Source organism: Chlorocebus sabaeus, chromosome 20, assembly GCF_047675955.1.
Source record: "Chlorocebus sabaeus isolate Y175 chromosome 20, mChlSab1.0.hap1, whole genome shotgun sequence".
NCBI lineage: Eukaryota > Metazoa > Chordata > Mammalia > Primates > Cercopithecidae > Chlorocebus > Chlorocebus sabaeus.
Genome location: NC_132923.1, coordinates 115271151 through 115283896, shown reverse-complemented (window position 1 = coordinate 115283896; position 12746 = coordinate 115271151). Strand labels below are relative to the sequence as shown.

The 12746-nt window shown below is 47.5% G+C and overlaps 1 protein-coding gene across 4 annotated transcripts in view; it reads right to left on the bottom strand.

The window, feature by feature from the left end:
* USP48 (ubiquitin specific peptidase 48) overlaps positions 1-11386 on the bottom strand; it is a 104462-nt gene extending 93076 nt beyond the window's left edge. For all 4 annotated transcript variants that reach the window (XM_007980132.3, XM_007980133.3, XM_007980134.3 and 1 more), the window contains exon 1: positions 11061-11386. In XM_007980132.3, the coding sequence (XP_007978323.1) occupies positions 11061-11194 (134 nt within the window). In that variant the 5' untranslated portion in view covers positions 11195-11386. The remainder of the gene's footprint in view (positions 1-11060) is intronic.
* Positions 11387-12746: the final 1360 nt, after the last annotated feature.

The following is a 12746-nucleotide window of genomic DNA, read 5'->3' as shown; positions in this document are numbered from 1 at the left end:
AAAAGGCCGGGCGTGGTGGCTCAAGCCTGTAATCCCAGCACTTTGGGAGGCCGAGACAGGTGGATCACGAGGTCAGGAGATCGAGACCATCCTGGCTAACATGGTGAAACCCCATCTCTACTAAAAAGACAAAAAACTAGCCAGGCGAGGTGGCGGGCACGTGTAGTCCCAGCTACTTGGGAGGCTGAGGCAGGAGAATGGCGTAAACCTGGGAGGCGGAGCTTGCAGTGAGCTGAGATCGGGCCACTGCACTCCAGCCTGGGTGACAGAGTGAGACTCCGTCTCAAAAAAAAAAAAAATAAAGGAGAAAAAAGGAAAAAGAAAGAAATATTCAGCCAGGCATGGTGGTTCACGCCTGTAATCCAGCATTTTGGGAGGCTGAGGCGGGCAGATCACATGGACAGGAGTTCAAGACCAGCCTGGCCAACATAGTGAAACCCTGTCTCTACAAAAATACAAAAATTAGTCAGGCATAGTGGTGGGCACCTGTAGTCTCAGGTACTTGGGAGGCTGAGGCAGGAGAATCGCTTGAACCCGGGAGGCACAGGTTGCAGCGAGCTGAAATCACACCACTGCACTCCAGTCTGGGTGACACCCTGACACTCGGTCTCAAAAAAAAAAAAAAAAGAAATATTCAATAAGCTCTTGAAAATCAGTAAGAAAATGACCAACAATGCAGATCACACAATTCACAGGAGAAATACAAATGGCAAGTAAATATAAAAAGGAGACAGGATGCAGTGGCTCATGCCTGTAATCCCAGCACTTTGGGAAGCCAAAGCTGAGGACTGCTTGGGCCCAGGAGTTCAAGACTGTCCTGGGCAACACGAGATCCTATCTCTATAAAACTAAAAAATAAAATTAAAAAGACGCTCAATGTCACCAGCAAAAAATGGCGAATGAAAAGAAGATGCTATTTTTCGCTAATCAAATGGAAGTTGGGAATAGGAATGCTTTGAATAAGGTAATAGGCACACTCACTCTAGAGGACCAGGATAAATGGTACGAACTTTTGGCATCTATCAAAATTCTGAACAGTTCCTTTACCTCAGCAATTTCTCATTTAGCAACCTAAGTGAAAGCACTCACTCAACACTCAAGATCAATGCAGAGGGCTGGCTAGGGCAGCACGGGTTGTAATATCAAAACCCAGAAACCCTAAAGTCCATCAACAGGAAACTGGTTAAATAAATTATAACGCAGGTTAGGCACAGTGATTGTAATATCAAAACCCAAAAACCCCAAAGTCCATCAACAGGAAACTGGTCAAATAAATTATAACGCAGGTTAGGCACAGTGGCTCACACCTGTAATCCCAGCACTTTGGGAGGGCAAGATGGAAGGACTGCTTGAAATCAGGAAGTCAAGACCAGTCAGGGCAGCATAGCAAGACTCCATCTCTATTTTTAAATAAACTATATAACTGGCTGGGTGTGGTGGCTCTACTAAAAATACAAAAATTAGGCAGATGTGGTGGCGGGCGCCTGTAATCCCAGCTACTCGGGAGGCTGAGGCAGGAGGATCGCTTGAACCTGGGAGGTGGAGGTTGCAGTGAGCCAAGATTGCCCCGTTGTACTCCAGCCTGGGCAACAAGAGCAAAACTCCATCTAAAAAAAAAAAATAATAATAATAATAATAGTGAGGCAGATATGCATTTGGGGCTCCAGGCTCCTGTTAAATGAGATTTTAGCTTCTCTTGTCACACACAGAATTTGTAACTGTGAGATAATAGATGTCAATCTGCCTCACTACAGTTACCATTTTACTATCTGTTAATGTATCCTATGTTATATACCATAAACACAGTATCCTATGTTATATACCATAAAGACACATAAAATTTTTTTTTTTTTTTTTGAGATGGACTCTCGCTCTGTCGCCCAGGCTGGAGTGCAGTGGCGCGATCTCGGCTCACTGCAAGCTCCGCCTCCCAGGTTCACGCCATTCTCCTGCCTCAGCCTCCTGAGTAGCTGGGACAATAGGCGCCCGCCACCTCACCCAGCTAGTTTTTTTCTGTATTTTTTAGTAGAGACGGGGTTTCACCGTGTTAGCCAGGATGGTCTCGATCTCCTGACCTCGTGATCCGCCCATCTCGGCCTCCAAAGTGCTGGGATTACAGGCTTGAGCCACCGCGCCCGGCCAAAAATATTTTTTAAAAAAAGAATAGGACCGGGTGCGGTGGCTCATGCTTGTAATCCCAGCACTTTGGGAGGCTGAGGCAGGCGGACTGCGAGGTCAGCAGATGGAGACCATCCTGGCCAACGCGGTGAAACCACATCTCTACTAAAAATACAAATATTAGCCAGGTGTGGTGGTGCGCTCCTGTAGTCCCAGCTACTCGGGAGGTCGAGGCAAGAGAATCACTTGAATCCGGGAGGCAGAGGTTGCAGTGAGACAAGATTGCGCCATTGCACTCCAGCCTGGCGACTGAGCAAGATTCTGTCTCAAAACAAACAAACAAACGAAAAAAGAATATCCGGGTGCGGCGGCTCACACCTGTAATCCCACCACTTTGGGAGGCTGAGGCAAGTGGATCACCTGAAGTCAGGAGTTCGAGACCAGCCTGGCCAACAGGGCGAAACCCCACCTCTACTAAACTATAAAAATTAGCCAAGCATGGTGGCCCATGCCTGTAGTCCCAGCTACTCTGGAGGCTGAGGCTCCAAGAATCACTTGAATCCAGGAGGCTGAGGTTGCAGTGAGCCAAAATCACGCATTGCACTCCAGCCGGGGCAACAAAGCAAGACTCTCTCAAAAATAAATAAATAAATAAGGCAGATTTACATGCATGAATAATAGAAACAAGTTGCAACAAAGTATGTATTGTGACTCCTCTTTTTTCTTTTTCCTTTTTTTTGAGACAGGGTCTTGCTCTGTCACCCAAGCTGGAGTGCAGCGGCATGATCTTGGCTCACTGCAACCTCCACCTCCCAGGCTCAGGTCACTCTCCCACCTCAGCCTCCAGCGTAGCTGGGACTATGGGTCTTCATTAGGGTTATTTTGTTTGGTTGGTTGGTTTTTATTGAGACAGAGTCTCACTCTGTCACCCAGGTTGGAGTGCAGTGGCTCAATCAATCTTGGCTCACTGCAACCTACACCTCCTGGGTTCAAGTGATTCTCGTGCCTCAGCCTCCTGAGTAGCTGGGATTACAGGTGTATACCGCCACCATGCCTGGCTAATTTAGTTGAAATGGGTTTTTGCCATGTTGACCAGACTGGTCTCAAACTCCTGACCTCAAGTAATCCTCCTATCTCAGCCTAACAAAGTGTTGGGATTACAGGCGTGAGCCACCGCACATGACCCTCATTAGGGTTTTGGACTAGAGCTACAAAGCCACTGATGTAAGGTGGCATGACACTGGCTTTCTAGAGTGCTTCACACATTTCTGTAATGTTTTAATTTGGTAATAGTCATATGATGTTTCCCTAATGAGAACAAGACATTGTACTCCTATACATGGCTGGAAATATAAGTAAATTCTGTCTTTGAAAATTCATATCAAGGCTGGGCATGGTGACATGCACTTGTAATCCCAGCTACTCAGGAAGCTGAGGAAGGAAGACAGCTTCAGCCCAGGAGTTTGAGACCAGCCTAAGCAACATAGTAAGACCCCCGTCTCAAAAACAAAACAAAACAAATTTCACATCAAAAAACTGTAATAAAAAGAAACTGTAACAAAAGAAATACCTATTAAACATATGACACCCTTTGCACTAGATCAAAAAGTGTGACTAACACATTATGTGGGTGAGGGCATGATATATATGTAAGATACTCACACATTGACAGGGAAACGTAAAGAGAAATCCTCATTTTGAGGGGCAATTTAGCAATACGGATCAAAATGAAAAACATACATCCCGTACCAAACAATTTTACTTCCAGGAACTTACTTGACCACTGACCTCACTGTGAGCAAACAAGTCTGCCCTCAAGACATACAATATTTGCAGAATTCTGTGGACAGAGGATTTAGTACACACTGCTTTCATCCTGTGATTGTCCTAAGTACTTTCAGAAATGTAAACAGTCCTGACACATGTGGTCTTTGAATGTGGTCAAACACTTCATTCTTCAGCTTTGGTATCTCATAACAAATCGTTGCATAAAGTATGAAAAATACATATTGGTGATACTATTTATGTATTTAATCTCTTCCTGCAAAGAGAAGAAACAAACAAAAGGAGAAAGGCTCATGCCTGGAATCCCAGCAATTTAGGAGGCTGAGGAGGGAGGACTGCTAGAGCCCAAGAGTTTGAGACCAGCCTGGACAACGTGGCAAGACTCTGTCTCCATAAAAAAGGAGAAAGTGAATAGTGTCTTGTCTCAAAAAAAAAGAAGAAAGTGAGTAGAAAGAGAGTTTTTTGGATATCTAAATAAAAGCTGACAGGGCCAGGCACAGTGGCTCACGCCTGTAATCCCAGCATTTTGGGAAGCCAAGGCGGGCGGATCCCTAAGGTCAGGAGTTCGAGACCAGCCTGACCAACAGGGCAGAACCCCATCTCTACTAAAAATACAAAAATTAGCCAGGCGTGGTGGTGGGTGCCTGCAATCCCAGCTACTCAGGAAGCTAAGGCAGGAAAACTGCTTGAACCCAGGAGGCGGAGGTTGCAGTGAGCCAAGATTGCACCACTACACTCAGCCTGGACAACAGAGTGAGACTCCATCTGAGAAAAAAAAAAAAAAAACACCAAAAATTAGCCGAGTGTGGTGGAGCATGCTTGTAGTCACAGCTACTTGGGAGGCTGAGGTAGGAGGATGGCTGAAGCCCCTGGGAGGCAGAGGTTGCGTTGGGCTAAGACTGCACCACTGTACTCCAGTCTGGGCAACAGAGCCAGACCTTGTCTCATAAAATTAACTAATTCATTAATTAAAACTGCTCAAACCTTGGGTGAGGTGTGGCTTCTTACAAGACCAAAAGTATCAAAGAAATAGTACAATGTTGGGGCCAGGTAGTTCACACCTATAATCCCAGTACCCTGGGAAGCTGAAGCAGGACTGCTTGAGGCTAAAGGTTCAAGGTCAGCCTGGGTAACATAGCAAGACCCCAACTCTACAAAAAATACCAAAAAAATTAGCTGGGTGTGGTGGTACAACCTGCAGTTGTACCTACTGGGGATGTTGACGCAAAAAGATCACTTGAGCCCAGGAGTTTAAGGCTACAGTGAGCTACGATCACACTACTGCTCTCAAGGCTGGGCAACAAGCCTGCTTCGTTAATAAGAATAAGAAGATGGAGAAGAAAAAGAAATTGGACTACATCAACATTAAAAGCTTTTGTACTGAAAATGATACCACCAATAAAATTAAAAGTCACAGAAATTAGAAAAAATATTTCCAAATCATGTATCTAATAAGGGACTTATATGTAGTATATATAAAGAACACTCAAGCCTGTAATCCCAGCACTTTGGGAGGCCGAGGCGGGTGGATCACGAGGTCAGGAGATCGAGACCATCGTGGCTAACACCGTGAAACCCCGTCTCTACTAAAAAATACAAAAAACTAGCCGGGCGTGGTGGTGGGCGCCTGTAGTCCCAGCTACTCGGAGGCTGAGGCAGGAGAATGGCGTAAACCCGGGAGGCGGAGCTTGCAGTGAGCCGAGATCTGGCCACTGCACTCCAGCCTGGGTGACACAGCGAGACTCCGTCTCAAAAAAAAAAAAAAGAACACAACTCAGCCGGATGCAGTGGCTCACGCCTGTAATCCTAGCACTTTGGGAGGCTGAGGTGGGCGTATCACAAGGTCAGGAGTTTGAGACCAGCCTGGCCAGCATGGTGAAACCCCACCTCCACTAAATATACCAAAAAAAAATTAGCTAGGCGTGGTGGTATGAGCCTGTAGTCCCAGCTATTCGGGAGGCTGAGGCAGGAGAATCACTTGAACCTGGGAGGCGGTGGTTGCAGTGAGCCGAGATGGCACCACTGCACTGCAGCCTGGGTGACAGAGCGAGACTCTGTCTCAAAAAAAACAAAACAAAAACAAGACCAAAACAAGATCACAACTCAATAATAAAAAGGCAACTCAATTTAAAAGCATGCAAAGGATTTCAACAGACATTTCTCCAAAAAAGATGTATGCATGGCCAATAAGTACACAAAAAGATGTTTAATATGATTAGTCATCACTGAAACACAAATCAAAACATAAAAGACACCACTTCACACCCACTAGGATGGCTAAAAGAAAAAAGGCAGTAACAAGTACACAGACATGCAACAATTGGAATCCTCATACACTGCTTGTGAATTTGGAAAATAGTGCAGTCACTCTGGAAAGCAACCTGATAATTCCTCAAAATATTAAACACAGGCATGTTAGTTCACGCCTATAGTCCCAGCTACTAGGGAAGCTGAGGCAGGAGGATTGAGTGAGCCCAGGAGTTCAAGGACAGCCTACACAATACAGCAAGACACTCATATTTAAAAAAAAAAAAAAAAAGCCAAAAAAAAAGGCCATGAACTCATGCAAGCGCAGCATTTTAGGGGGCCAAGGCAGGAGGATCACTTGAAGCAAGGAGTTCAAGATCGACCTGGGCACTAAAGTGGGACTCCATTTCCACAAAAAAAAATTTTTTTTTTTTTTTGAGATGGAGTCTCACTGTGTCACCCAGGCTGGAGTGGTGCAGTGATGCAATCTCGGCTCACTGCAAGCTCCGCCTCCCAGGTTCACGCCATTCTCCTGCCTCAGCCTCCTGAGTGGGACTACCGGCATCCGCCACCATGCCTGGCTAATTTTTTGTATTTTTAGTAGAGACAGGGTTTCACCATGTTGGCCAGGACGGTCTCGATCTCCTGACCTCGTGATCCGCCTGTGTCGGCCTCCCAACGTGCTGGGATTACAGGTGTGAGCTACCGCACCTGGCAAAAAAATTTTTTTTAATTAGCCACGTGTTGTGGCATGCGCCTGTAGTGGCAGGAGGCTGAGGCGGGAGGATTCCTTGAGCCCAGGAGTTCAAAGCTGCAGTGAGCCATGATTGCACTGCAATCCAATCTGGGTTACAGAGTGAGACCTCATTTCAAAAAATAAATAAATAAAAGTGCTGGGTGAGGTGGCTCAAGCCTGTAATCCCAGTACTCTGGGAGGCTGAGGTGGGTGGATCACCCAAGATCAGGAGTTCACGACCAGCCTGGCCAACCTGGCGAAACTCAGTCTCTACTAAAAAATACAAAACATTAGCCGGCGTGGTGGTGGGCACCTGTAAGCCCAGCGACTGGGAGGCTGAGGCACGAGAATCACTTGAACCGAGGAGGCGGAGGTTGCAGTGAGCCGAGATGGCACCACTACACTCCAGCCTGGGCAACAGAGAGAGGCTCTGTTTCAAAAAATAATAATAATAATAATAATAAAGTTAAAAGTTACCCCACAACCCAACAGTCCCACTTCCAGTTCTATAACCAAGAGAAATAAAAACAAATGCCCACATAACAACTACTACACGAACGTTCATAGCAACATTATTCATAATAACCAAAAAGTAGAAACAACCCAAATGTCTATCAGCAGACGAATGCAAATTAAAAATGTGGTAGATACAGAGATATGATGGCATATTTTTATTACTTTTTTTTTTTTTGAGACAGAGTCTCCCTGTGTCGTCCAGGCTGGAGTGCAGTGGCGTGATCTAGGCTCACTGCAAGCTCCGCCTCCTGGGTTCACGCCATTCTCCTGCCCCAGCCTCCCGAATAGCTGGGACTATAGGCACTCGCCACCACGCCCGGCTAATTTTTTGTATTCTTTAGTAGAGACGGGATTTCACTGTGTTAGCCAGGATGGTCTCGATCTCCTGACCTCGTAATCTGCCCACCTAGCTTCCCAAAGTGCTGGGATTACAGGTGTAAGCCACCGTGCCCGTCCAATGGCATATTATTGATCAATAAAAAGAAAAGAGGCAACAAGCACGTGAAAAGACACTGAACTCATTAGTCACTAGGAAAATGCAAATCAAAACCACAAAGATGTATCACTTCACACCCAACTAGGAAGGCCTAATCAGAAAAACAGAAAACAGTACATGTTTATGAGGATAATGAGGCAGTTGAACCCTCATACATCACTGGTGGGAACGTAAATCGGTACAACCACTGTGGAAAAGTTTCACGGTTCAGTAAGTTAAACACAGAATTGACTGTGTATGACCCAGTAATTCCACTCCCAGGTAAAGAACTGAAATCGGACGTTCAAACCAAAACTTGCATGCAAATATTCAGAGAAGTCCTACTCAAAATAACCAAAAGTTGGAAGTTATCAAAATGTCCCTCAACTGATGAACAGATACATAAAATGTGGCATTATCCATAAAATGGAATACTCAGCCGTAAGGAATAAAGTACTGACACATGTGCAGGAGGGATAACCCTTGGAAACATTATGCTAAGTGAAACCAGACACAAATGGCCATGTACTGTATAACTCCATTGCTGTAATATTCCGTGGAAATATCAATAGAGAAATCCAGAGACAGAAAGTAGATTAGCAGTTGCCAGGGGCTGGGGGAGGGGGAAAAGTGGGACGTGACTAACAGATGCTGTTTCCTTTTAGGATAATGAAAAGTTCTGGAACCAGACAGTGGTGATGGTTGTACAACACTATAAAGGTATTGAAACCCACCGAATTGTGCACTTTAAGATGGTAAACACTGTTATATGTATTTCCCAGGTATTTTTTTAATGAAGTGCTGAAACATGCTACAACATGGATGACCCTTAAATACATGATAAGTAAAGGAAATCAGTCACAAAAGTCCACATATTTTAGGATTCCATTCATATAAAATGTCCAGAACAGAGAAATTTAGAGACAGAACATACAGAGAATACAGAGGCCAAGATAAGATAATTTTTTTTTTTTTTTTGGGACAAAGTCTGGCCCTGTTGCCCAGGCTGGAGTGCAGTGGCACCATCTTGGCTCACTGCAACCTCCACCTCCCAGGTTCAAGTGATTCTCCTGCCTCAGCCACCCCAGTAGCTGGGATTACAGGCGCCCGCCACCACGCCCGGCTAATTTTTGTATTTTTAGTAGAGACAGGGTTTCACCATGCTGGCCAGGCTGGTCTCAGCCTCCCAAAGTGCTGGGCTTACAGGCATGAGCCACCACACCGGGTCTATTCTTTTTTTCTTTTAAAAACTGTGTGGCTCACGCCTGTAATCCCAGCACTTTGGGAGGCCGAGGCGGGTGGATTACGAGGTCAGGAGATCGAGACCACCCTGGCTAACATGACAAAACCCCGTCTCTACTAAAAACACACAAAATATTTTTTTAATGTATTCTTTTTTTAAATTTTTCCAGCGTCTCGCGATGCTGTCTCAGAAAAAAAAAAAAAAAAAAGAAAAAGTATCAGCCAGGTGGAAAGTGGCTCACACCTGTAATCCCAGCACTTTCCGAGGCCAAGGCAGGCAAATTACCTGAGGTCAGGAGTTCGAGACCAGCCTGACCAACATGGAGAAACCCTGTCTACTAAAAATACCAAAAAAAAAAAAAAATTAGCCGGACATGATGGTGCATGCCTGTAATCCCAGCTATTCAGGAGGCTGAAGCAGGAGAATCGCTTGAACCAGAGAGGTGGAGGTTGCAGTGAGCTGAGATCGCGCCATTGCACTCCAGCCTGAGCAACAAGCGCGAAACACCATCTCAATAAATAAATAAATAAATAAATAAATAAATAAATAAATAAATATATATATCTCGGAACTATTGGCCCAGCATGGTGGCTCACGCCTGTAATCCCAGAGGAGGTGGGCAGATCGCTTGAGCCCAGAGCTCGAGACCAGCCTGGCCAACATGGGGAAAACCCATCTCTACTAAAAATACAAAATTGAGTCGGGCGTGGTGGCCCATGCCTCTCATCCCAGCTACTCCGGAGGCTGAGGTAGGAGGATCGCTTGAGCCAGGGAAGTGGAGGTTGCAGTGAGCCGAGCTTGTGCCACTGCACTTCAGCCTGGGTGACAGAGTGAGACCCTGGCTCACAAACAACCAGAACTCTTAAGAATTTACATTATTTGGTTAGTCTGGAAACTGACTGAAGCTTGATTATTTCTATTATACACAGACTTCAGTCATTCCAGAACTTACTGTTAAAGTCAGATTTACCCTCCTTGTGAGACAGACGCCCAGAGCTTGGACTTATTCGTTTGCTTTACAGAAACTCCCTAACCTGTTTCACGTCTCAGACTAGACTTTAAGCTCCAAAGCCAGAGACCATACTTCCATTCCTTCAGGATCCCCCAGCGGAATGTAAAAACTCCAGAAAGCATTTCATAAATGCCTGCCGAAAGACGGCTACTGAGCATGCCCGGCTTGGCCAAGTCAATTTCAACAACATTCTGAAACAAAAACTATAGTTCCCGCGTTACAAGGTGGAAAAAAAGGAACAAACAGAAGCAAAGCCTAAGGATTCAATCTACAAGAGGGGGTTAAGGAAAGGCAAGGTTCAAGGGCGGGGCAGACGTGAAGGACAGCACTATCACAGCTCAAACTTGGTATTCGGTAAAGTGGTGTCGAACCAGAACGACCAAAGAAAGGCTAAAAACAAACAAACAAACAAAAAAAAACAAAAAAACTAGATTAACGAGTGAGGGAAGGTCAACGGGGGTGGAGGGTATCGATGACGTAGGCTGACCACAGTTTTTTCTAAAGCTGCCCTCTCCAAAAATAATACTAAGATGATCAGGCCTTCGGTGTCAACACCAACAAGATACACTGTGATGAAGCTCACTTTCAAAGTTCCTTTTCACAAACGAAAGAGCCGTGATGTGGCCAAGATACCCCAGTCATCAACGCTTGCTAAGCTCTTAGCTCCTGCCTTCATCTCCACCGCCATCTTCTGGATGGGAACCCAAACCTTCCTAAAGTGCTTTGGCCAGCATCACCTCCGCGCACAGCCTAGGAAGGCTGCGTTTCCCAGGTCGCGCAGACGGCGCAGAAGGAGAAACTCCACCTCGCTCGGCTCCGCGCCTCCCAAATGCACGCAAAGGGCTAGCCGTCTTCTTTCCCCCCACCCCGCCCCGGCTTTCCAAGGTCCGGCGCAAGGGGCCCGCGAGGCGCGGTGCGCGGGCCTCACCTGCACACGCCGCGAATGCACGGCTCCAGCCAGATGCGGTAAGCGGTCTCGATGTGCTCCTGCGACACCTCCTCCGGCCGCACCGTCTCCGCCCAGCGCCAGGCCGCCTTCTCCAGCTGCAGCCGCGGGGCCATGGCCTTGGCCCCAGGAACGCCTCCCGAGCCAGACCGCCGCCGCCGCCGCCGCGGTCTGCACCGCCGCCCCAATGGGCTCAGCCACCTGCTAGCGAGGAGGACCCGGCGCTCCCTCAGGCAGCTGGCCAGTCAATCACCTGTGCGCGCCACTACCGCCGCGCCCGCCCGCGCCCGACCCGCACGACCGGCCGCAAAGCGCCGCTGTCGACACCCGACACACCCCGCGCCCGCGGACGTTAAAGGTGGACTCCCACCGCGCTAGGCGCATGCGCGTTCCCAGCAGCCTCTGCGCCTCCCGCGCCCCTAACCCGACGGGCTGAGGAAGAGGAAGCGTACGCCGGAGGCAGTCTTGCCACGTCCTCACTGGCGCTGCTGAAAAAGCAGCGTCTCAGCCCCCGTTTAGGGCGGCACCCTACGTACCACTACTCTAACAAACCAGTGTCTCGAAAACTATTTCTTGGCTCCAGTACTTCCACGCTAGAGGCTACTCAGCACACACCATAGGCCCGCCCAGACTGTGGAGCAGGACCTGTTTAGAGTCAAAACCGAGTCGCCAAAGAAACCAGGGTCGGCTCTTTAGAGGGAGATTTAACTTGAGCCTGGACCGGTTCCGAACCCCTTTCCCGAGCCCTCCTGACGTCATAGGACGTTCTAACCTTTTCCTGTGCTAGGGTGGGACTACGTGTCCCGGCATGCCCTGCGTTCTGTCACTCACTGTGAGGCATGCTGGGATTGGTAGTCTTCGAGGTGGGAGGGCTCGGTGCGCCGCAGACTCTACGGGCGGGGATCCGAGGTGCCAGGGTGGAGTTCCTCTGATGAGCAAGGTCATGCTTGCTGTTGGCTCCTTTCTCAAAATTGTTATCTCTATGCCGGGATTTTCCCGTTTCTCTCTAGCTCCTGGTTTAAAACATTTCCTTTCTGCGCCTCCTGCCTGCCCCAGGACATAAAGAGTAGCTGTATGAGAATTGTTTTGCAAACTGTAAAGAACTCTACTAAAGTGAGGCTATTTAAGAATTTTGCATTTGAATTAGAGCCCTGCCAGAATCTAAGCGCTAATTTCTGACTCAACTGCTTGCCCGCTGGAAAATGTTAGGCTGAATTCTTCAGATGAACATTGGGCAGGGCACGGGGGCTCACACCTGTAATCCTACCACTTTGGAGGCCGAGGTGGGCAGATCACCTGAGGTTAGGAGTTCGAGACCAGCATGACCAACATGGAGAAACCCCGTCTCTACTAAAAAGACAAAATTAGCCGGGCGTGTCGCTTATGCTTGTAATCCCAGCTACTCGGGAGGCTGAGGCAGGAGAATCGCTTGAACCTGGGAGACGGAGGTTGCGGTTAGCCGAGATCATGCCATTGCACTCCAACCTGGGCAACGAGAATAAAACTCCGTCTCAGGAAAAAAAAAAAAAAAAATTCACTGAAGGCAGGAAGAAAGTAAGATGTGGTCCCTGCCCCTGGAGGTGGGTTAGGGAGTGAGCAGTAAAGATCCCCATCCCAGTCTTGGGAGGCTTTGGGGTACTTGAGTAAAGGCTTCCCAGAGGCCGGGCG